Genomic DNA, 26,617 nt, shown 5'->3' with positions numbered 1-26,617 from the left:
GCGGTTTACACGACGTTCAGTTAAAAAGTGGAGCTAGTACTCGAGCTAGCTGCATCTCGTTACTCGTTACCTGAGGCTACATAGTAATGGAAAGTAAATGTGTTCTACTCCAACTTCAGCTCGTTGTGGAGACACAGTTAAGCTAGTGTTGAGGCAATGTGAATGTAGGCTACTAGTAAAAGTGTTTTTGCTAACTGTGGTCTTCATTGAAACACTAAGCCTTCACAAGATTATACAATGTAAGCTATGCTTTTTAAATGTGCCCTTGTATGACAATTAACTGCCTTGAAGTGTCCATTGGATATGTAATATTAACACCACTATAGATGAATGTTGAATGGTTCTTCCCATTCTGAAGATGACCGTGTAAGAATGGTGATAGGTACTAAATCCAAAATATTAGCAATAGAGTCTGACAGATATGGATTTTTGGGTCAATACTAATATTATGGAGTAAAACCTTTCATAACCACATAACCACAAAACACTGTTTCCCTCAACAATCTGTGTAAGTTTCGACAGACTCTGTCCTAACCCTCAACATAGACGGGGGAAACTACCAAAGGAAACCCCATTTAATATGGGAAAAACACTGAAACCTCAGGGAGAGTCACAAGTGAGGGATCCCTGTCCCAGGACGTGTCTAACATAAATAGTGTATCACTGTTTATCAAACCCTATCAACAAAGACATGTAATTGATGTTTGATATTTTAAAATGTATGATCAATAACTAGAAATAAAAAAACACAAATAGAACCACATATAGAAATGTTAACGTAAATGCACATCTTTTCTGCATTGGTTAATCTGTGGTATAAACAGTCTTCATATTGACAAACTAACAAACCCCAATATAATGTCTGCTAAAGGCTTCTATAGGCAGAGTGTTACTGTCACACCCTGATAAATTGGTCAGCCTCTAATTAACAATATGATATAAACATACTGTTTTTAGCTAAAACTGCTCGTCCGCATTGATATAAATGGAGTTGGCAAAATATTAGGAACATTTGTCAAGATGAAACTACACATTTTAACAGCACCACGAGTTAAATAACACATTATAATATTCCTGTAGGCAGGATTAATTGCAGGTCTAGTAATAGATTACTTTAAACTTTGACTTCCTCAGAAAGCTCCTGTTTTAATATTTGTGGATTGTTTATATCATTTGTCATTGTTGAAAAGGCTTTTAAAATCCTTCCCTAGCCCATGGCATGGTGATTGATGATGATGGATCTATTGTTACAGTCCCCATGACATTAATGACAGTGAATATAAAGACCATCCAGGCCTTATCTGAAAGGTCACTTACTTTGTATGCACCAGTCTGTCTTCACTCTGTCTCGGTTCAGGCCGGGCACAGATGTACAGGAGCAAGAATGACATTTCTTTCTCTTGGCTTCTCCCTGGGGGAGATTGTCACTTTCTTCTATATTCACTCTTTCCTCAAAAGTTTGAAAACTCTCAACTTACAATGTCATAGCAATGTAAGTGCTTCAGTGGTCCACATCAGTTAAACTGGGAAAGAAACATTGACGACCAACTTTACTCACTGTACAAACTGTTGTTTGAGTGTAACAATTGTGCCAATGATATTTGTTTGAGCGAGCTAACATTTTGCATTGAATTTTTACATCTCAATTAAATGCAGTTTTATATTTTAAAGCTGAATGAATCAATTTTGGCCACTAGTAGGCAATGTGTCAGTCACTAACAGTTAGTGGACAGTTGGCTACTTGTTGACAAACAGCATCATTAGCATTTAGAGTCATGTTTGTGACCACCAGATGAATATAAGTTTGTGCTCCTGGGGTCGCTGACTTCTCAGGGAAGGAAAAACATTGACTAGGTGTTTGACATTATTAATTTAGCTTGTTGCTGTTGTTCAGTGCTGTGTAGTAGCACATTGGATTTATCCGTTTTTGATGAGTTTTTTACAGAAAGCCATTGCTGAAAACCAATACGTGTGTCAGTACAATACCTTAGTTCATGTACCATTCCAAATATATACCTCTCATATTTGACTGAAAAATATTCACACTTTTTGTCCTCGTTGTTTAGACACCAGCAGCTGTAGATGCCATACAGACAAAATGAAATAGTCCTAAAGTGGCAAAACTGTGATTGAAAAAAGAACTGGTTCTTAAGAATAAGTAAATAATATAAAATCCGAGGAAACATTTGATGGCAGCTTTACTTGACAGGTTTTGACATACAGTGCTGTGGACACATTTTGTTCTGTTTCAAAAGACCTGGGGTAAAATTACAGACCATCAATCTGAAACAATGAGCTAAAACAAGCTAAAGTACATTCTAGAGTTGCAGAACTGCAGGATATAGTTTTAGTGTTGTCTTCTTTGACTTCATAGGTAACTGAAGCACAGAGAAATCATCCAGGGTCTCTTGCCTGAGACTCCAGCCTGAAGGTACAGTGGGGTCATTAATTTTCCTCTAGATGGAGAGCCTCACTTCCTCACCTCCTCTCCCCATGCCATCCTTCCCACTCGCCCCGGCTCATCTCTACTTCCTGCCCTCAACCGTTCTTGTAAGCATTGATTATTTCCTTCCACACACTCATAAATACCAATTAAAGTCCCATGCTATACATAGTGTGCAGTGGTTATGTAAAATCGATGTGGTTCGATGCCGGCCCTAGTGTAACACCAGCCCGCTCATTTGCTCGGAAGGCACACCGAAGATGGAGCTCCTTCCTGTCAAAGTAAGGAGGAAGTTTAAATCTGATGTGCGTATCTGTCAGTCAGCTGCTGGGGTGACGGCCCATCTCCCTCTGACAAGGCGACTGACATTTTAAGATTTTAAAATGACAGCAATGTTCCAAAGTAACCGTTTGATTGACAACTGGTGGCAGATGCGTTGTATTGTTTCATACCACAGGACGGTGGATTTCTTGTATGTTAAATAAGGAGCACTGTTTGCATAGTGTCTTCTTTATGGCAGTTGTAGCAAAATAGCAGCTTTATGGCCTACAATGAAAATATACTGAATAAGTAATGTGGGAAAAAAAGTAGGCTACAGTGAAATTTTGAACATATTCTAATCCCTGTTATGGCAGTTTTCTGGAAGCTGGTGAAAGGAGAACTCAGGCAGCAAATGCTGTCTTATGCAGAAGATTTTAATGTAGACTTGATGCATCAAGGAGACCAGAAGGTGAAACAATGTACAAACGCTAACAACAGGAACGTGAGCAATTGTCACCCCCGAGTCTGAAGATGTCTCCCACAGCATCCCCATATAACTTCCTCTACTTGCCTCACCCATTCTAACAGCACATCCAGGAATAACTAGAATTGCCGTCACTCTCCATGTTACATGTAGGTGTTTGCATCCTATTGGATAGTTAAGTCTAAATATGCATTCCTAAATCACATTGTCCTTATGTCTTGCCACTGGTGAAATATGCAAAAGAGTTGACGTTGGTGCCTCTCTTTCTGGAGCATCTGAATTAGATATGAAAGTCCCTCAACGTAGACATTACGATGTACTGTTGGTTGGTCCTTTATCTATAACCTGACCTTGGTACTGCTTAGAGAGAGAATGAAGTATGTGTGGAATTACACAGGCACTATTCTCCTGTACACATATAATGTAATGTACAATATACATAATATATAGTGGCATATACAGTAATGTGTGAGGATGGGCAAAAATTCCTCAACAATCCCTATTGCTTGAGCCTGCTTCACCATAAGAAGTTTGCTTCTCACAAACACCAATACATAGAAGTAGAACTAGGGTTGTGTGCCGTCATCCTACACAGTAGGTTTCTACCGAACCCAATCACAGTGCAGATTTCGGTGTATCATTTCGCTGCCTGACTTCTATACTGAAATAGTTGCCCCAACATAAACATCGCTACATGTGCCTAGTTAACATTATATTTAACTCTGGATGCAACACACTGTCTGCATAACTCTGGCAGCCCCTAATGTTAGCCCACAGTTAGCTAGTAGCTACCTCAAACTCGAGTCACCACAACAACACAACACCTATAGCTAAACAGTCGAAAGTGGTGCTCTTTCATCTGAAAGGATTCTAAGACGGGGACGTGCAGCAAATGCAAATGAGCGTTAACAGAGAGCTGGGAGCAGATAGTTGGGATCTGGTTCCTGGAAGTAACAACTTGTAGAGTTGTTGGTGGTATGTACCTGTGCAATCAGCTAGTAAAATGAGAGAAGAAGAGAGGAAGGGGATACATTTGAAAGCAGAGGGATGCTCCGTGTTTGACTGCTTGTGTGACCCCACAACAAGCACATCAGCTGGCAGTGTGATAGTCCCTGGCCCCGGCGATGGGGAGAAAAATCGATGACAAGTTTGGAGCTATTGGAGTATTTTGCTGTATTAAGCACTTAAAGTGTTATTTATGGATTATTGTAGTTGGGTTAGGTTTTATTTATTATGTGATTTTGTTATGTAAATATGTTGAGAGTTTTACACAGTTATATTTGTATATTAAAGTTAACTATACTTTAAACTGTTAAGAGTTATTATGTCAAATTTCCAATTCCAATTTGCCTTAGCAAAGCCGTTCTTATCGTTGAGCATCTTTTTGTGCTTATTTAAAGAAAAATTGATCAGTTCTGGCACCATTTAGGCACCGGTACTGTTTTAAAGGTATTGATCGAACAACAACAATGCTTTCCTTTAACCAGGACACTGTGTGTGTGTGTGTGTGTTTGTTCGTTCATGAATAAATTATCATTTACATCCCTAGTCTCTCCATGTAGTGCTACACAAATAATATATTCACATAATTTGATCTGTTTTTGCTGAATTTGTTGGTGTAAGCTGCTTTAGCTCTACGCTTGGATGTAATCCTTAAACAAACAGTTTAAAAATCCATCTCATTTTTCAGTGAAGTGAAAGAAATAAACAAACAGAGATGAAGCACCCCCCCCGCCAGACCCATAGTGTGACAGAACTCCTGACCCCTGCTTCATAATAAACAGCTCTAAGAGTAAATATTCTCAATATGACAATGATATTCCGTACAGATCTTTGTTAATGCAGTACAGGGGAGACAATAGCATTGAACTCACACCAAACTACTCAAATGAGTGGTAGTAGTAGTCGTAAAGCTATTAAAAAAATGTATCAGAACATATGATACAGATGCTTTATACTATTCTGCTTGTCTATCAGGGACTACTTCTCATGTGTGTAAAGAGAGATCAAGTGCAGGGTTTTGAGACTGTGTGGCTAAACATCACTGCGTGACTTAGAATTTTTGGGCTGCTCAGCAGGTCCAAAAATAGACCTGGCTAGATCAGCTATAACTAATAACACAAAGAGTAATACACTTTATTCTCATTAGGTCATCCCACTTAGCTCGGAGAGTCAGAGTGTCTTGCTTCAACTTTACACACTGTATGCTAATCTGTTAGCATGCAGTACAAGAGAGAGTGACGAACAGGGACACATAATGTGGGTGTTAATCTTCTTGTTTCCTAACGATAAAACTGTCTTTGTAGCAGACCAGAGCTGAGCAGCCTGGTTCCAGTTTATCTGCTGAACGGATGCATAAAAGCAGCCTGCCTGCTGTGTTTAAGGCCCAGAATACACCTGACTCTACCCCCTGCCGTCTTATGATCTACACACAGATGTATTCTAAGGTTCCCTTTGTCCATAAACACGCCTCCGAACTTTACACTAACTCTCTTAAAAACATGAAGCCCGAGAGGAAAATGCCGCCACTATGCAGAAATGCTCTCACTCTGAAAGTCACTCAGATCTTAAAAGGACAGGAGAACAGGCAGCACACACACACACACACACACACACACACACACACACACACAAACATAAAAGCATGGTGCGGTGAGCAAAACCGTTAGGGAGTTAATTCCAATTCTGCTGACAGTAGATAGGTCTTACCATTCTCTCTCTCTATCACATAGTAATTACTTATAAGACCATAGGGATTATGATGTCCCCAACTCCCCTATGTAATAGAGCCTGTGCTCCATATACCCCTTTAGCTTTGCCATGCAGCCTCTATCACCCCCTCATTAAGCTGCCCCTCCCTCTCATTATGCCCTCCATGTAATATCATCCATCCATTAACTTAGTCCACTTCTCCCACTCCACACCATTGCTCCCTCTTCTTTTTCTGTTTCCCCCACCATCTTTCCTGCCTTTCCCTTACGCTTCTTCCTCCTCTGCTCTTTTCTCCACTCAAGCCTTCACAGCTCTGCCACACCGGATCAGCTCACTCTAATTTGACTCCTACACAGCAGGCAGTGAAAGGGAGCAGAACCACTATGTTGTGAATATATGAGTATTTGAGCTGTAGAGAGGGGGGCTTCAGGGACAGAATACAGTACAGTGGATATTGAATATACATTGTCTTATGCAAGCAGACATGGTCCTAGGCGCAGGCATGTCATGTCCGTGCATACATCAAGCTTCGTTTTCTCAGCTCTGTTAATGTTTGCTTTTTCCCGAGCGCCAGTATCTATTTCCGTCTCGTCTCCATGGCTCCTGGCGCAGCAACATGCAAAATGTAACCACAGCGGCTTCTGATGAGTGTTTCTGTCTTCAACTGCTTCCAAGTCTCTGATGAAAAGTTAAGATGTTTGTGCATCTGTGCATCAAAGAGCTACAGTGTGTGGGGTGGTAAATATGTTTGTGTATGTATATACTGTACATAGTTGTGCTGGTTAGACTTTCACCGAAAAATGGAAATTCACTCATTGTCCACTTACCATTATACCGATGAAGTGGTGAGTGGGTATTGAGTGAATTCAATTTTTCTGTGAACTATCCCTTTAAGTTGGTGATTATCATGAGGCCCCCAATTTGTGAATTGTGTTTTTCTGTTTTTTTTATATACATATACTGCTGGTATTCTGGCACAATCAGATTCTTCAGTTTAACAAATGTCCCTGTATCTGTTTAAATCATTTAAGAAACAAAACACACTCCTGAGCATCTCACAGTCTTCCTCAGTGGACGGATTTTGCTTGGTTGTTTGGTGAGATATCTCACATGTCGTCATGTGACCTAAGTATTTATCTTCTGTTTCTTAACGGGGCCATCCATTGACTTCTGGTCCATGACCCTTGACCCTTTCCCAGTTGATACTGTGAGCTGTTTTGACTCAGCTGATTTCAGTTTCCACTGTTCATTCAGCCCCTAGCACAGGATCCTCGCTGTTTAACCCCATGTAGCATTCCTCGGATCTGATGCATGTGATGTCATGATGATGTCATACACTTTGCCAGTCTTCCTCTTAATTGGAGGTGATTTAAGCGTGAACCAGCCTCAAGATCTTAAGTGTTGTGACCTTGATAATTGTTTCTCCGACAGCCCTGCCATGTAAAGACACTTGACTCTGATGTTTCTAATGGCCCCCAGTCTCCAGGCCGGATTTTCATGATCCACTTCTTGTTCCCATTGGCCCACACTGGCCCCTTTTTCTGCTGTGTGTTGGAAGGTGGTCCCCTGCTGCAGTTCGCATTCACATTAACACATGGATCTATGGCAGTTTATCAATCTACTTCTGTTCAAATAAGGAGATATAAACTCCTTTTGCTGCTGACTTATTTTTTGTATTCTCAAGCGCTGCCTCCATCACTGTGGAGGGAACTGAATCAAACACTTTTATGCTGACTATAAACTACAAACTCATTATTGCATTGTATATGAAAGAGTTTTTTTCTTAAAAGTCAGAAAATCACACATTTTAGATAAGTTGTTTTCCTACATTCATTCCCAACAGTCTTGATGATATATATTTTGACACAGGTCTAATATTGACAGAGAAAACAGGGCTCAGTTGGAGCCCACATTTAATTGTGTGCGCAAAATCACAATTTTGCTTTTACATCACGCAATATATGATGATTCAGCACAAAGTTCATCCCAAATGAAATTTTTTAAATAAAAATTAGTGACCAAAGAACACATTTTTCTATATTATTGTTAGGTAACTTTCTCATTTTCCTAAACCAAAGTGATTTTCTGTGTTAAGCACCAAATAATTCAATGTTGTACATTTTTACGAAATTGAAAGTTTGTATTATCATAAAAACAGCAGAAAATCGACAGTATCAGGATAGCATTTCTTAGTAGTTTTACGTAGGTGATGAAACAATAACAGTAAATATCAGAATATAATTCCATCAATGCACTATAACAAAGGTTCAATACATATCAATTGATAATGCATTGAGAAGTTGCTGTATAACATATAATACCTTTTATCTTCACTAACCTGGCTGTAATCTCAGTTTGTGGGTATTCCCTGTGTTTCCCAGTTAAAGGTTTTTTTACAGGCTGAGATGGTCATTATGTCCATGTAATGGGCTGATGGAGTGACTTTAAAACCAGAGCAGGAGAATGAATTAGGTGCTCAATGGTTTCCCTTTTGACACCACAGCACTCTTGAGTTGCTACGGTGACAGTGTTCTCACTTTTACAGCATCTGTCAGCGGAGCACAGAGACTCAAAAACATGACACACAAATGCACATGAGGACAGCCGCACAGAGCCAAGGGAAAAAGGGGAAACCGAGTGAGTTGTTTGTCTTTTAAAGGTAGATAAGAGAATCGCCAACTGCTCAACAGCAGCCTGAGCCAACAATCAGCCACAACTGATTTAGTCTCAGCTCTCTCATTACAGGACCTGGACCCTGTGCTGCCAAATTTAGCCTGCTAATTTACTTCATCAGTACAAACAGAGACACAGGAACAGCTGGGCTGGAGCCTTTTGCCATTTCAATCTTGTGGAAAATATGTAAATGACAAAATTCGCAGCGAGGTAGCCAGCAGCAGCAACTGAGCAAAAAGAAGCTCTTGGGCCTCATTAATAACCGTTGCATACGCATCTTTCAGAACCCATTTTGTGTGTACGCCATTTTTCACGCAAACATTGGGATATATGAAATCAATGTTGATGGGAGAATGTGCACACTTGTAAGCAAATCTTAACCCATGTGTACAAACATTTTGGAGATGGGAAAATACCAATGCAGACATGAGGAGGTGATTTGAAGCAGATTATTGATCAACTTCATCATTAACATTCAAACAAACAGCGTTAGTTGTGCTTGCGCGACATAACTGTTCCATAAGAACCTTCAATTGTAAAAGAGTACTTCAAGCAAATTACAGTTAAAACTGCAAATGGGAATAATAGTCACCGATTACAACTGTAGTTTTCATATCATGTGCGTGTGTGTGTAAAATCGCTGCTGTGAAATGACTGTCAGGTGCATAGAGCACACAGAGCGCACTGGAGACCATTCACAAAAATATATAAACTTTGTTCACCTTTAAACTTTAATTTCCAAATGATATCCCAGAATGGAGGTTAGGATCCCACTCATGTGTGAAGTAATAGGTCAGATTGCTGGAAACATAAATACTGTGGTGACACTCGTGTGTAATGCTGCGTGATAGATGCACAAATAGAAGGATTACTAGGAAAGGAGTGGTCAGGGACCACAATGATTTCCTGGCCCATGATGTTGACTGACTCATCAGCAGATATAGACTCTATAGATCTGTGATGTTGGATCTTTGTGCTGAAAAAGTCCAGTTCTCACCCCTCTGGGTTAACTAGCCAACAGGTATGTGATATGAATAACACTGTATAATTTTTACCTTTCTGCTTAAAGCCCCATTTGGGACAAATACAAGTCTGTTAAATTTTATAGATTGGGGATATCGCAGCTGTCTCTGAATTTAATAGTCCTGTTTCGGATGATTAAAATACGTACAGGCGGTTCAAGAATTCCCCTCACAGTCTGTCGATGAGAAGCAATTCTTTTTTTGCCTCCACCTTTAAATCGGACCACTTTTTTATTTCATGTCCTCTCTGTCGTACTCACTCTTGCTCACTTTAACTTCATTAACAGCATCAGCAATACGTACACTTTTAGTATGAATCCTACACATTGTTTTATAAATGAGTCCCCGGGTGACTGCAGTATTGGTGCTCCATGGTTGTGGCTACATTATTAGTCTACATTGTTACTTCTCCCTGCAGAGTCCTTTTGTCTGTTGAGGTTGACTTATTATTGCTAGCACATGCTGTGTTTATGTGTGCACAGTAGAGATACGATTATCAGAAAGAGCAACCATTGGCTCCCTTTGCTCTCAGGAGGCTGAGCGATCTCTCCCTCTGGCCTATTGATCCAGAGGTCAGGTCCGACTCAGGCGAGGGTCTTGGTTGAGCGACTTCCTGCAGCTCACAGCCATTCAGATTTTAGCTTTCTGCCATGGTCTGTTAAAGGCAGCACCATCACCTAATCCTGCATGGAACTTCAGATCAGTCGAAGCTGAGCAGCCAGGTAACCCCAGAGCTTCATCCAATTTTGGAGCCGGATGTCTGGAGCCGCTGTTGGGAACAAGGCAGTGATTCAGTCGGCTGAGAGGAGCTGAGCTGTAGATCTGGCAGCTAAAGAGGCTGAATGTTTTCATGCTGGAATGTCCTGTGTGTTCACACAGAAAAGAAGAGCTCTCATGCCTCGAGCCTTTACAGCTAAGAGGCCGTATAAGTGTCATGTACAGTTTATGTGGAGCTGAAGTAAAGCAGTGAAAGTGAGGGTTGCTGTCCTGCTAATCCACAAGTTCTATCTTTACTTTATCTCCCTCTTTTATATTTGTATATTTGCTTTTATTTTATAGAGACAGTGAAGGCGAGACTGGAAACAGGGTTAGAGAGCAGGGGAATTACTTGCAGTAAATGTGAGCACTGGCTGGGAATGGAAACTGGGACCTGGTACTCAAACCATGTGCACCCACGTGGTATGCACCCTGTCAAGTTGCCCCACTTTGACTCCATATTTAGTGCTCAACATACTGTCTTGTGGTGTGCTGTTAAACTCACACACAGTGGGAGGTGCATCTATTTTTTCCTTTGAATTTCATGTTGAATTATAAGCTTCTTTGAGTTTCTTTACTTTCTCTGTGTAACCTGCCTGGTATTTTTCATTGTCTGTTAGTAATGAAAATAAACTGCATAAAATAGTTCATATGTCCAGTAAGATTGCTGGACCACAGCAAAACTGTATGACAATGATCTGTGAGTCTCAGCTGTTGAAGAACGAGCGAGCCATAACTAAAGGAGAAGCACATTCCCTTTTTAGTACATACAAGCTTTTACCATCAGGCAGACGGCTCAGGGTGCCATCCTTCCGAACCACCAGGACTCGCGGATCATTTGTATTCACGAGTATTGCACCCGTAAACAAACTGTGAAACAAAAAGTGACTGAATCTTGGCGTGTGAGGTTGCCACACCTTATAATGTAGAGCACTTTGTATGACAGGTTATGTGTGCTGTCTGTGGTGATGTGTGATGTCCGTGCTGTTGTTGGTGGTGTTAAAGGTATTATTTTTCTCTCTAAGTGTCTGACGACTGCTGTGTAGCTCATGATGAATTTCCGAAAGGACAAATAAATGTATCTATCTATGGTAGCCCTCACTCTCAGCTCTTCTGTTTGTTCCAAAAAGCTAGAAATATACCAGTTTCTGTGCTTCACAGTCTAACCTGACTACACATCTTTGGAATAAAACTTAAAGCTAGGGTTAGTAATCCTGGAAAAGCTATCAAAAGCTAGCAAGAGCATACATATTACCCACTCCCATCTCTCGTCAAAGCTACGGCTCCTTAGCACATGAACACGCACTGCCCAACTGCAAGAAGCTAATTATTCAGTGACTCGCTCGCTAACTTCTGGCTATGATGTCTACTTCAGTCCGATTACAACATGGGTCCTTCGAGGGCTTTTAGTATTAGTATTTTGTCATTCGGAGATACGTGTTACTGTATGTAGAGGTTCATCCAGACATACACATATCACAAGAAGAGACAATGCTCACCGGCACGGTGTGATATTTTGCACTTTGTGTGAGAGGGAGTAGAGAGAAAGAACAGTATATTGAAAACCGTTTTCTTGAAGGAACAATAGTGTTTTATGTTCTTCCACAGGCTCTATCAGTGATTGATGTGAAAAATTATTCTGCTGCTGAAGCATTAATAAATGACAATCTTGAGCATGAGGGGAACTACTGCTTTTCACAGTGAATCCTCTATATATCAGACAATTTATAAGTGTTGGATGGGAAGATGTTAAGTTGGGGCCCTTGATTGCTTATATTATATTTGATCATGTCATGTGTGAAGTACATTTTGGAAATGATCTGATATTTATGTTAAGAAAATAATAATTCAGATACAATGGGCGACTGTGGCTGAGGACGGAGAGCGGGTTGTCCATTAAACAGTGGACAGTGACTTAATCATCGGTTGCTCCAGTCTGTGTGCTAAAGTGACCGTGACTTTGGTGCATGTTTAGACTGGAAAACTGCTTTACAAATGTGGTCACTGTAGCTGTTAGCTTAGCAGATGGAAGGGTGTCATGGTGTCATCTTTTCAGTGTTTAGTTTTCGCCTCTTTATAAGAGTGTTTTCAGTTTATTAGTACCTCCTTGTGTTTCATGTATATCCTTGTGTTTCTGTTTGTATGTGTTGTTGTTTCTGTGTCTCTGGTTTTCCCACTCTGTTTCCTGTTTTATTTTGTAGGCCCTGCTTCTAGTGTGTTTTCTTTCTTCACTTCCTGTCTTTGTGATTGTCTGCACCAGTCCTCATGTGTTCCACCTGTGTTCAATTACCCCTGCCTTCCCTGTGTGTGTATATAAGCCTCTGTGCTTCCCTTTGTCGTCGTTATGTCCTGTCGTAATCTCCTGTGCTTTTTGTATCCCTTGTCTCCTGAGCTCCCGTCCTCTGCATCTCTTTTAAGCTTCCCCCGTGTGCTCTGTGTTTTTCAGTTTTTACCTTTTTCAGATTCCTGTGTTTATTCTTATTTTTCTGTTGGACATTTCCATTAAAAAGACTCTTTTGTTTAAAACTCTGCATCCTGGGTCCATCTGCTTCATCGAACCTGACAAAGGGGGCATTACATTCTGCGAATTTTGTGCTTCCTCCCTCGTTCCTTCACCTTCTTTGCACTTTAGGGCATTTCAGATTTGTCCTGTGTTGAAAGTGATATGAAAATTATATTCTGCCTGACATAGGGGCTGATGTGGTAGAGCCGTCGCCCTCTTACCAGTCTTCCCCATCTCCATGCCGAAGTAGTTCTTGGGCAAGATATTGAAAATGTGCTGCACATAGATGCACTCTATGAATATGTGTGTAAATGGGTGAATGACAAACAGTACAATAAATTGTACTGTAAAGCACTTTGAGTGGTCATCAAAACTAGAAAGGCGGTAATAAAATACAGACCATATACTTAGTAAGACTGTTGTTGTAACACTGACATAAATGTGACTCTGAGACCAACTTGTTGAATTAAAATCTCTTTTTTTAAATAAAGACATGCATGTCTGATGAGCACATTGGACGTATCCGGCTGATGTTGTTAAGGAGGAATCAACAAGTGAGCTTCTGCTGTAATGTTTGCAGAGAACGACAGTTCGCCATCCAGGGTCACCACCAGGTACCTCTGACTCAGAGTTGGCGCCATCCCGACATTGCCAGTGGTGATGGACAGGTGTCAGTAAAAGGGACCATTTCCCTGAGCAGAAACTCAGTCATGTCAGCTCTACTGTTAAATGTCCCATCAGCAAGCTATTCCAGTGAGCAATCACGCACAATAGCAGGACCTGTTCTATGAGGAATGCAGCCATCATTAATGTCATTAAATCATAAATACACTTGCTGACATGTCAAAATGTCTGCTGTGAAAAAGGTCTGTTTACATTAGCTAACTAAGAAACAGATAGAGCATGTTATGTTGGTTGAGCTTCTTCTCATATCTATCGAGAAGAGAGGTGAATATGTCAGCAGCTGCTATTTCTATTTAGCGTACAGTTTATGTATTTTCTTTACAGAGAGAAGAAATAAAACATATATTTATTTACATGAAATTGTCCCAGAGTATGTACTCACAAGCCTGAGCTGATAAACCAGAATTGCTGCATATCCACTTTCTTTACTTTGCAAAGAGCTTTTCTCGCTCCTGAAGTTAAATAGATCTGTATCAATAGCAGGCTGTTGCCATGACGTAGCTGGCCTCTGCTGAACTTCACCAGATAAGGATTGTTGGAGCCAAACCAGCAGAGATTGTATCAGACTCAGGGAGGTGGAACTGTTGTGGAAGCTCTGGGGGACGAATTCAGCATTGTTAAAACCAGGCCAGTGTGAAACGCTGTTAATATGATAAAGCCCAGGCTTCTTCTCCTGCATTCTTGCTGCTACACACACACACACACGCCTGTAGATACTAACAGATCTTGGCAACTTTTGTGTTGTTCTGAAGGCAGCCACAGACTGCAGCACAGATGCACTATTTGAATACTGCAGACTAATTAAATACAAGTCAATAAATGATCCCTTACTGAACTGCCAGCACCAGCAGAGAACAAGAGAGAGAGAGAGTACAGGAAGGGTCAGTTGTAGACCAGAATAAAGCACTACCAGCATTTCAACTGACCTCAAAATCATACAAAATAAGTCACAGCACTAAAAACAACCTGGTGTAGGAGGCTATTGAAGTCTTTTCTCAAATCACAAGCCAAGCAAGAAGATGATTAAAGCATAGCTATACATGGAAGTGTTTTTTTTTAAGAATTCAAACCTTATATCAGCTTATAGGCTGCTGTTAAATTTGAAATGTGGTTTATTGTTGAACATCATGTGCGTGATTTTAACTAAGCACATTTTCCACTTTTGTTAGTTAAACAGTAGAAGAAATGGGAGAAATGATCACTGCACCAGTTGCAAGGTTCATGAAGGAACGTAATCCCCCTCTCTCTTTAAATGCCAGGCATGTTTGCACCTTGGTGATTTGCTATGATTATTGGAATCTTTCCGGAAATAAAAGAGACAACTTCTCTTCAGAGGAATAGATCCTCTGTGTGTGAGTTAAGAGTTAATGCACGTTGTGCACCCACCTATGTAGGTTTATATTACCGTCTTCGTACTGCAACTTTAAAATACAAGAGAAATACAGCTCCACTGATTTCAGATCACATTTTTGTAGGTTGTAAGTTGCTTAAAAATCATTTTCCTCGGACTCAGAAATGAGTTTGATTAAAATGTGTCTGACCAAACCTCATCTTAAAACCCACACACCCACGGGTGCTCAGATTGGTTCATGTGTATTTCCTCTTTAAACAATGTGTGTGCTGGACTGGAAAAAGACAACTGCATCTGTTTGAATCAAGCAAAGACCTTTCCATCACTGTGCTTCTCGTCTAGTGTAAAATAGGACCCCATGATGTCTATGAGGGCTGTTTACTGGCCTCTAATCTTGTGAAAACAAACTCAACACAAACATGCTTATGCAGATTGGGCACAAGAGTGGTTCCAGTTTGGCACTGGATTTGGCAAAAAAATTGGTTCCTACCCCTTATCACAAACACAAGTGCAAACAGTATGTTTTTGGATATAGATGTTTCCACTTTCTCTTTGTAGACATTTCCTATATAAGTAGTCCACATTTTAAGGGTAAGTCCAGCATTCTTAATACTGTACTTCCACTAAGTTGGGGGGATTTAGAAGAGGTTACATAAAAAGACGAGCTGAAATTAAATCATCAGGGGGTAATATATACTGACTATATTCTATATTCTCTAAAGTTCTGGGTCCTACATTTCCCACAACACCACTCAGTAGGTCTTCCATTAGACATCTTCCGTATGTTAGATATCAATGTCTTTCAAACTCTGCATGCTTAATGCAGGATTTTTGTGTAGTGTAAAACTCAACATCACCAACAGTTTGTCTTGTGGAAACACACCTATGTGCTTTCACCAGTTAATACACTTCTGCAGGATTTGAGGAAACCACAGGCTCGCAACTATGTTTAGTTCATTAGACAAATCATGTTTTTGAATTCCAATATATAGATCTGTCTTCCCAGATTGTTGTGTTTGATCATGTCAGAGTCAAGCAACAATCTGCATCGGCTGCCATGGTAACGACCTAGATGTGTGTAAATATGCTAGCCGGTTGTATCATTTTCCAACACAGAGTAAAACTGTGTCCACTCTGTCTCTCTTTTTGTTGCCAGTCATGTATGGACACCTTTAAAAGAGGTTGAATAGCCTGAATAATGGTTCTTTTATAGCTAACCTATTTGGTTCTGTACTGTGGTTTGCCTGGTTAGTACAGTTTGTGCTGGTGTATTCAATAAAACTCTGGTTCGGACCAAATAACCGAACCAATATCATTTGAGAAAGTGGCTTGCTTGGTACTGGGGTTTGTTTGTGCTGCAAAGACAAAGAGACAATCCATGGTTTATTAGGTTATTAGATTATTTTAGCGTGATTTCAAGCTAATTTGCTTATCTGTTGGCTGTGAACTGTTGAAGAAGCGATCTAATAACTTATGGTAACCATTGAACACGTGAATCCCTCATCAGCCAGAAAATGTGAGCAGTGATAACTGCAGCCTGTTGCAAAATTCAACAACGTATCATTCTCCCTTGGTCCAGACCAAATTAACCCATCTACAGGTGCAGCACCCTGAGACACATCAGCTGCATATTAATGGTATTTAAATTGGTTTTGAATATTTATGCTGTGCTCTTTGTCATACCTGCACTGTGCTCACATCATGTTGTATCATGGGAGCAACCGTGTTAGGACAAAATGTTCTTTTAGTGGAGATGAAAAAACTAGCAGCAGATGGTGAACATCTGAAAAAGGTGATAGTGTATTTAACATGTGGCAGAAAGAATTGTTTCAGCAAAATCTTTTCCACATGGCAGCAAGGCCTTCATTCGTGATCAACCATTGTTCAGTATTAGTACTGAGGGAGCTTCCTGTCTGTTCAGACACATGCAGCACTGAAGTTGTTTGCATCAGCTGCTTCATTCAAGCCTCAAAACCACAGGCTAACTCAACAGACCACCACCTGACTAGGAACGTACAATCCTATTTACACAGGTGAACAATGCTGCCATTACAGCTTAACGCTTTAACTCTGCTGGTGATCTCAGACCAACCCATCCCCTCAACCTCCTTTATGTCCAAAGTTTTGTCATCATTGATTAATAAGACTTAATATCCACGTGTGTGTTAAATGAGAAGAGCCAGTAATTAAGTGTTTTTATTCTAATAACAGTATCTAACTCATGGTGGGCAGTTTTAAAACAAATGCTAAGAATTGATGCAACAGAAGCAGAAATTCCCTGCACTGCATCACCCACAGTTCTTAACTATTGCCATAAGATTGTAATGGCTAATGGGGCCAAGATCCTCTACATTAAAGCAGAGAGAAGATTTTTTTTGGCCTCAACTGACTCAAGTAACTTGAGACATTCTATCCGAATTCATGCAGTTCCCTCAGGAGCCACAGGAGACTTTATCCAACATTTTTTTCATATTTGCAGAAGTACCCTCAAGACAGATGCCCTTTAACTCTAGAGAGAAGATCACAAAACTGCAGTCGAATTTGCTCAGACGGGCTCCTGATGCTGAACTGTTCCATGAACTCCACTGAGGTTAGTAAATGGGGTGAAATTGAGTGTGAAAAACCCACGGGCAGATTTATCCACAAATTCTTTTAATTTAACTAATTCAATAATGTTTCAGCTAAAGAACGTGTATGTGAAAGTTGCATCTGAAAACAACATCATGAAAAATGAATAATGTAGGATTATGTGCGTTAATTCAATCTGATTCCCTCATGTGAGTCTTTTCTCAATGCTGGATTTCTTCCTTCCAGGTCTGATTAATAAGGGATTAACTCACATAGCAGTGTAGTTGGATCCAGTTTTGTCATCTAAAATATTCCAATTTGTTGTATCAAACGTTATTACTGGCTGGATTTGTGCCTTGGCTTCAGGTTAGCATTTTCAATCTCACTATTTGCATATTCATGCATCTAAGGTCCATGAGCAGGAGAACCAGCAGACTGAGTTCAGATGTTGCTCTTCCACTACAACCTGTTTATCATAAATCATGGTTATTGTCATTCAGAGTCGGATGGAAGCTTTATAAGTAACTAATCAGTGATAAGACATGATATGAAATTAACATTCATTTCATTATGCTTCGTTTAATGAATGAAGCTTTCTGTGGCTTTACATCTAAAGAAGGTCCCTGCACGGAGCGAGCGGAGGGAGACTAACTATGCAACCTAATTAAAAGTTTCAAGTTGGAGGCATGCTGATTGTAAATGACTTTAGATGATGCTGGTGGGCTTACTGTTGATCTCAAGCTGTTCATGCAGTTAATTAAAAAAAAACGATGTGGCGAACCAAATCGGTTACAGATTGCAATTAATGCACTCTGTGAGTCGAGCCGGGAGAGAACTATCCTGCCTCGTTAGCAAGCGCACGCCTGCCGGGGTCAGCCTATCGGAGAGCGACTGCTTTTTTATTTGTTTTTCATCCTTTTTCATAAACCATTATTAACAGCAAACCAAGCGATAAGCAATCGTGCAAAAGAGATAAAAAAACAAAACAAGCTGTGGCTCCTGGGAAAAGCTTAACTGTTGCTTGGCAACCTACCCGCATGCATTCAAATGGGGGAGGTTTGATTTTGAAGGACAGTCCTCTCTTCATCTTCACCCCTTCTGCTTTATTCCTCCGTCTGTGAGACGATCAAAGGCATGACAGGTAGATAAAGCATGGCAGTAAAATGAGGGAGAGGGGGAGGAATTTTGAGGAAAAGGGGAAGGGGTGGAGGTTTGGAAGGTGGTGAGGGGGGTAAACTGGATGAATAAACTGTGGAGAGACTGTGAATTCACAGCTGTGTAATTTAACAGCAGTCACATTTTCACTTAAATCTTCTCCCATTAACCTCCTGAAAACACACCTGACTGGCAGTAATGACTTCTGTTAGTCCTTCCTGTGTGTCACATGAGATCTAGATTCTGGATTCAGGTGATGCAGTCAGAAATAGGTTTACAGTGCATCGGGGGTCTATTCTGGATGCTTCCTTCCTCATTCCTCGTTGGAAACAGTTCGCTGGCGGGAGAGAAGTGGGTTACATGCAGGAACCAGAAAGCTCATGAGGGATGACTCAGGGGAAAAAAAAGAAAAACAGCAGCAGTGCCTGAACATCACAACAAACAAAGAAAGTTAAAGATGAGACATGCCCGTTCCACCATACTACAGCTGCTGCTCATCTGAGGGGAGCGAGGAGGAGGAGGAGGAGGAGGATGTTTAGATTCAGTCACAGTGCACACAGGTAGAGTGATGTTACAAGGAAAGGTGGCTAAACTGTGATCATCACACCGCGAGAAGCGTTCACGAGAAGCATGTTACCTTGTGTCACTGACAATCCAGTCTGTTCACCAAGCAATTAGCATTATTCTCTAAATTAGAGAATTAGAGGTTGCGTAGCTCAAGCTGGATGATTCATTTTAATGAGACACGTGTAAACCTGCCACATTTGTTGAAGACTCTAAATCCAACCAAACAAATTCACTCTCAGTAACATAAGAAGTGAATATTCACATATAATTGGTCGTGCATTGTCATACACATAATATTAGCAGTGTCAGCTAAACTTCCTGTGAGCTGTGCTGGACTTTAACAATAATAAAGGTGGAGATGTTTCATAGATTCCTCAAATCAACTTAGATGTGTTTATAGTCTTCTTTGTTTTCCTACCAAAGCAATTTTTTATATGATGAGGGGGTGCGGATGAAGTATTCATTATCATTATCGTATTGTGAAAGTATCAGTATCCATCCATCCATTATCTATAATGCTTATCCTATGAGGTTGACGGAACGGAGCTGGACGTTCGACAAGAGGCAGGGATCACCCTGGACAGGTCACCATTTTATCACAGGGCCAATATACAGAGACAACCATGTACCCTCAAATTAAAACTTAAGTTTAGAGTTTCCAAATAACCTGACCCAAAATATCAGTTTGATAAATAGTCTCATTTCATTCGTTTTTGTAAATTCTTTTATAAGTCGTTATAAGAAGTTTACAGTAATTTTATTGTGTCATTGTATGCTTTATCTTGCTTTATGCTTTATCAATTATATGTGTTTAGATGGATGCAAACACAATCTGCCATTTGGTTTCCAAATTAAGAAAATTTCAGAAAATATTGAAAATGTCCTTTATATTTTCCCCCAAATCAAAAGCGATGCATTTACTTGTATGGTGCAAGAAACAGTCAAAATCTCTGCTTCAAGAAAATTGTAAATGGAATACTACATTTTTCAAACAGTTGCCATTTACTTTAAGTTATTTCTTTCAGTATAATTTTTGCAACATTACAGTTTGTAGTTGTGATGCAGTCATAAGTATTGAAACTGTACTTAAGTACTTGAGTAAATGTAAAAAGTTATTATTTTATAAGTTGCTGCAAACTTCCACCCTTGTAACTCAAGAGAAAATATACACGCAGCTCTTCTCTGAAACGCTGCTAAGTCATTTCACCTCATATCTTCTCCAGGGCCCAGCTTGAGTGCAGCGAAGTGTCCCCAGGGAAGGAGAGTTCAGCTTGGTCTTTAACTGATCCGACACTCCCTCTGCTTACCTTCACTTTACCGTTCCAATAAAGAACTTCCTCTTCGCCCTGGGGCCCTGACTCCACATTCTTCCAGTTCTCTCATACCTCCATCTTCTCAGCTCTCCTTGATCAACCCACCTCCAAAACTTCTCGGACTCCAGGCCTCCTCCTCCTCCTCCCTGTTCCCTCCCCTCACCGGTGGGCCTGTCCCGGGGGGTGCAGAGGCCATGGCGGTGCCCTCAGTCCATGAGTTTCACTGGCAGAACCTGGCACGACTGCCCAGCGGCCGCGTCTACCACACTCTGTCTGAGGTGGGGGGGCAGATGTACATGCTGGGGGGCTGCGACGCTGCGGGGAGGCCATGCCCCGGCCTGGAGCTCTATTCTCCTGAGGTACAGAGCGAATCCAACCTGGACACTGTATCTAATATTACATTTTTAGAAGTGCTGTTCGAAGTCGTTTCAGTGCAACAATGAATTGGTAAAACATTACAGTATAATCATAGACGTTTAAACAGTGATTCATATTTTTTCAAAGGTCTATAAGCCACAACAAAAGACACATTCACATGTATAGTCAAATGTGTTCACGATGATGATACTTATACATGATGCAAATTTTCCCTATTGAAATGAATGCACTGAAAAGGGGTCATAAAGAACTCTCTGAACAGTAGCTGCATTTGAATTTCCACCTCACCAATGTATCATGGTTTATTTAAGACACTGAAGATACTGTCACATATCCATTTAAATTGGAAATAAACCTGCCTGGTTCATAAATCATAACCTGGCTCTGTAGAGGGGCACCAAATAAAAGAAGGAAAACTACAACCTAAGACAGGTTTTACTCCTACATCATTGAAAACCTCTGAACAACCTTCTGTTCCATCATGTATGTCATCATTATTGAGTGGATCACATGGATGTCTGGGAATATCACCTGTACTTGGTGAAAAAGGCTCAACAACATGGTTCTGGTAGTAAAAATCCCATACTTTTTCTGAACAGATATTTGATTATCAATCTATTGCAACCATCCAAGTGTAGACTCACAACGTTGCATGCTCCTGTAGAAGCCAAACGTCTGAATGATATCAACTGACCTTTAATAAAACATGTTTTGTTCACCAAGTCAAAGAGAAATACTAAACTACCCACAATCCTCAGGTGTGATAGCAACATCTCTGATTGGTAGAGCTCACTGTTACCATGGAAATGTTAACTACAACCAACATAATCATGTCGGCTACTATCAGATCTCTCTAACATGCTGTTGTTTTTTAGAGATTTTTAGGAAAAGAGTCCAAAGGGGTGAAAAACAATACAAGGTTTAATTCAGAAGAAGAAATGGGGTGGAAGGCGTTGGAAAAAGATCATTTGCAATAGATGCATAGTTTCTTCACTCTGAAGATAATTATGTCGACGCCTTTGTACCTTTGCCTTTTTTCTATTTTCCAATATTCTTTTATAAGATAAGATAAGAATTCCTTTATTAGTCCCGCAATGGGGAAATTTGTTGAAGGAATATAAAGAAATATATATATATTTTTTTAAATAAAGAAGAATATACTGTTATTAAACCGGTATATACAGTGTAAAGAAATATATTATGTGTCAGAATATCCAAATATGTACAGTGGATTATTGCACAGGACCGTTCATATTGCACAGACAGATGATTATGTTACAGTGAATATTGCACAGTTAAGAGAGTTAAAGTTCATTCCATAATGGTGGTGCATGCAGTTTTACTGGGAGCGGAGCTGGTTGTACAGTCTCACCGCTGCAGGAAGGAACGACCTGCGATACCTCTCCTTCAGACACTTAGGGTGAATCGGTCCGTGAATCAGTTTTGCTCTGAATCAAATGTTTTAAGGTCACGATTCATCTCAAAGCTGGTCAGCCTGTTTCCAGACTAAAACTCTTTTACAAGGATTTTCTGAAACTTGGGAGGTCCTTGTTTCGCTCCATATAACCTAACACATTATTGCTTTTTAGTTATTTTTAACTAAGATGTAACTGAAATATAACCATGATATTTTGACATGTTCTGATCTTCTTTGGGTTTGTATGGAACTGCTTTGCCTGACTGCAGCTCCATGTTCCTGTCTGCAGGGGGACCGCTGGATAAGTTTGCCCCCAATGCCCACCCCTCGTGCTGGGGCAGCTGTGGCAGTCCTTGGAAAGCAGATCCTGGTGGTGGGAGGAGTGGGTGAGGACCAGAGCCCCCTAAAGGTGGTGGAGATGTACAACATAGAGGAGGGGAGGTGGAGGAAGAGGAGCGCTCTGCGGGAGGCCCTCATGGGTGTATCCGTCACCGTAAAGGGTATGGATTATAACATAATAACTGTTCACACTATAAACCTAAACCTAGGAGGGCTACTAAGTTGTGTCCTGATTGTGAGCTAATACTGTACCATAGAGCACAGGCCTCTGTAGTGTGACAGCAGCGTGGTGGTGTTGGCTGTAAAGCAATAATGAGACCAAAAAGGTAGAGTTAATTAAAATGTATGAGCTGTTTGGGGCAAATCTCATATTAATGTATAATGACTGAAAAATATAATTAATAGGCAGCTCCAGAGAGAACCGAGGAAAAACACTTTCTCTTTCAATCAACTTGAAATGAAGCGATCTGTCCACGACCCAGTCATAGTGTCTAATTCCATTAAGTGCCGTATTTAACACATTCTACTTTAATATGCATGAAAAATCAAGCCTAAGCATGAACTTTGTTATTGGTTATGCCGAATATATTTTGTAAAGGCAGCAGGGGATGTGTTGTATTATTCATTGAGACCAAATGAAGGATGAAAACTGTGTGTGGGAGGAAAAATACTGGAACAAAATAAATACTTACTTACTTATAAGCCGTATTTGAAGACACGAACTCCAGAGGATGTCCGCACAATTGGGTGTGTTGCCGACAGGGGCAGGACATAATGTATAAATTCAGCTGTGTTTTTGTTAACAGCACATCGACACAGGCATCACGGTTTTTCACCAGAAGCTCTTTTGACATCTTTGGTTTTGTACGTGTGTGGCACCGCTTTTTCCTCCTAAAATATTTGTACTCTTTTGTTGTTGTTTTTTTTCATTTTTGCATCTCGCATGTCAGAAACATCATCAACACGCTCACTCACGTAGGTTGAATCCTCCAAAGGATCTCAAGCTGCGTTCTCACATTGGCTCATCCTGACATTATCCTGGGGGCTGGCCGGGTGCTGCAGTTGTCAAAGCTGAACAGAATAGTTTGAGTATAGAAAACACATCCATGTTATGATTAGGACACCCAGTTGTCGCTACCACCGATGTACAGCAGAGACACTGGAGGCCGTAGTGTAGAGTAGACGTAGGCAAGTAGCAGCCTCTGGGCTTAAACTGGCCCTGCAGCAACATATTTGGCCCCCGGCAAAGGTTTTCACATCTGAAGTTCACAATAAATCTACTGCAGATAAATGTGAAAAGATGAAGATGAGAGTCCCAACAGATCTGAACTCAATACATCAAATACTGCCCCCATGTGAGAGGAGGCATGTAACCCACTGTTACTGCTCCTCGCTGCACACCGTGCTATTTAAACACATGATGCTGAGATTACATTTGATATACTGAACATATGAATAATACATATGGGTAATATAATCTATATACTTCCTGTGAATTTAAGCACAGCTTTAATTCCTGTGCTTGCTCTGTATTGTCTCATGTGCACAAATATCTGACCGTGGGAAATAAACTGTAGATGTGCTTGTACAAAGCTGCACCCTCAGTGACTGATGTAGAAATGCTGGACCAGGGCTGATCCTAATTGCTCAGCCCTGCTATAGAGTGTATACTGTGAAGTATACAGCAAGTACTGCATGCACGGATCTACACAGTGCACTACTTAGGCTCATAATGAATGTACTCCAGCATATTGCAAGAGAAAATGATGATGATGCAGGTCTAGACCTCATTAAGCTGCATAGTTGGAAGCAAACCACGGAAATATTAAAACTTCACATCAAAGTATAATGTTCCTTCACATGTTATTTTGCCAACATGTTCAGGGAGCTGTCTCTGCACCATGTTTTCATTTTATGTGCAGCTCTAGATTTCACTTCATCACTGTTATTTCTTTGGCCTGGCCCGCTTCGATTTCTTTTCATCGTCGGATGTCTGTCTACTCAACAATGAACTTTGAATTCTGGTGGTCAAAGGTCACAAGATGAGGTCACTGTGACCTCACATTTTGTGAAAGCAATTAATTGCATTGCATCTGGCACAATTTGGTAGTTGTATCAAAGGTCAAGGTCAAAACCCCTGTTTTTTGCTAAAAATTAAAAAAAAGTTAATTTATGTATTGCTTTTTTATTAAATCCATTTAAATTGTTTCGTAACAATTTTTTTTAGGTTAGGTTAGGAATTTATTTATCTAACCCTAACATGTATGAAATAAAGATAAAAATGAAAATATCAATATTTGCAAGTAAGAAAAAAGGCACAGTGAAAAACAAATGTTCAAAACATATAAATCATGTCTGAAAAGGAGGAAGAAGTAAATACTTATCGAGTCCTATCCCTTTTTTTTCATATTTCATCATATTACATGAGTCTGGACAAACATGGCTGTAAATCGTAACTTGTGAACGTGTACAACCACTGTTTGTCCCTTTTTAGTATTTCTTTTATTTCTTTTCTATTTTATCACTGCTGTGGCCCTTTAAATGTTCCATTGTCATTAAAGGGGACATAGCATGCAAATTCCACTTTGTTAGTGCTTCTACAGGTTAATGTGGGTATCTGGCATGTCTACCAACCCAAAAACTCTGGGGAAAAAACACTCGCGCGTTTTGTTATGGTTCCTCTAAGTCAGAAACGTCATGCTTGAGTGACTCGATTGCGCTTCCTGTGTATTGTGTCGTAACAAGGAACTGGAAGTCTCCCTACATGGTCTTGGCCCACCCCCCACCTCATCCCCCCCGTCCCCCCCCCGTCCCCCCACACTCGCTACGCCGGGTTTACACCGGAGGCAGCGAGGCTGCGAGGCAGCGCAGCGCCGTTCCCAAGCACGCAGCCGGGCTGTTCACACGGGACGAGCATTTCTCCGCTGGTCAGCCCGCGATTCACTCACATGTGGCATTTGTCTGGATCGTTGGGACTGAGAGGCTGCAGCAGCTGCTCGGGAGCGACCGCTCGCTCTCCCGTGCGTGAGCTGGAATTTGTGTCAGCGCCACACAGCCAGCAGTGTGGAAGACTTCCGCAGTGTTCAGCGCTACTGTAACCCCCGAACCCCGACATTCAACGGGTACAACAACAAGCGGAGAAAGCAGAATCGCGGGCTGACCTTATATATACAGTCTATGGGGCTGACCAGCGCGGAGAAATGCTCGTCCCGTGTGAACAGCCAGGCGGCTGCACGCTTGAGAACGGCGCTGCGCTGCCTCGCTGCGGTCTTCCACACTGCCAGCTGTGTGGAAGACTTCCGCAGTGTTCAGCTCTACTGTACGCCAGGTTACAGTAGTTACGCCGGGGTACAGTAGTTACGCCGGGTTACACCGGACGCGGAAGCGCAGCTGCGAGGCAGCGCAGCGCCGTTCTCCAGCGCGCAGCCGCCTGGCTGTTCACACGGGACGTGCATTTCTCCGCTGGTCAGCCCCATAGACTGTATATATAAGGTCAGCCCGCGATTCTGCTTTCTCCGCTTGTTGTTGTACCCGTTGAATGTCGGGGTTCGGGGGTAAATGATGGTCTTCATAGCCCCCACCCCCCACCCCTCTCTTTCTCTCTCTGTCTGTCTGCTTGTGTGCTTGTAGTGGATGGGCAGAGGGGGACATTTAATTATGTGATTGGGAAAATTAAAACTCCAGGACAACAGAAGGGGAATACAAAGTATGGGATGCATATTTGATAATTTATATCATATAAAATATGTAATTTATATCGTTTAAAATCATGGGGGGAGAGGGGGGAGGGGGGAGCTGGCTCATTAGCATTTAAAGGAACAGGCACTCAAAACAGGTCACTCTGTGGAGGGCTGTTTTATACAGGGTAAAAAGGAGCTGTTTTAAATGATCCTTGTGGTATTTTGACCAAAGTATGTTACAGACATTTCATTAAGACCCCAAGGAACCATATCAACTTGTGGTAAAATGGGCATGCTATGTCCCCTTTAAA

At 41.0% G+C, this 26,617-nt stretch overlaps 1 protein-coding gene across 6 annotated transcripts in view; it reads left to right on the top strand.

The window, feature by feature from the left end:
• Positions 1-26,617, top strand: part of klhdc8a (kelch domain containing 8A) — a 46,367-nt gene that overhangs the window by 641 nt on the left and 19,109 nt on the right. The window contains exons 2-5 of one of the 6 annotated variants that reach the window (XM_034586173.1): positions 2,375-2,431; positions 17,369-17,479; positions 20,403-20,851; positions 22,577-22,787. In XM_034586173.1, coding sequence (XP_034442064.1) covers positions 20,687-20,851; positions 22,577-22,787 — 376 coding nt within the window. In that variant the 5' untranslated portion in view covers positions 2,375-2,431; positions 17,369-17,479; positions 20,403-20,686. Of the gene's footprint in view, positions 1-2,374; positions 2,551-2,705; positions 2,725-17,368; positions 17,480-20,402; positions 20,852-22,576; positions 22,788-26,617 lie in introns of those variants that run through there. The other 5 variants (XM_034586171.1, XM_034586175.1, XM_034586174.1 and 2 more) reach the window with 5 other exon arrangements.

This window comes from Hippoglossus hippoglossus, chromosome 5 (assembly GCF_009819705.1).
Source record: "Hippoglossus hippoglossus isolate fHipHip1 chromosome 5, fHipHip1.pri, whole genome shotgun sequence".
NCBI classification, from domain to species: domain Eukaryota; kingdom Metazoa; phylum Chordata; class Actinopteri; order Pleuronectiformes; family Pleuronectidae; genus Hippoglossus; species Hippoglossus hippoglossus.
Note: the sequence above shows the minus strand (reverse complement) of the source record. Positions and strands in the feature narration are given on the sequence as shown.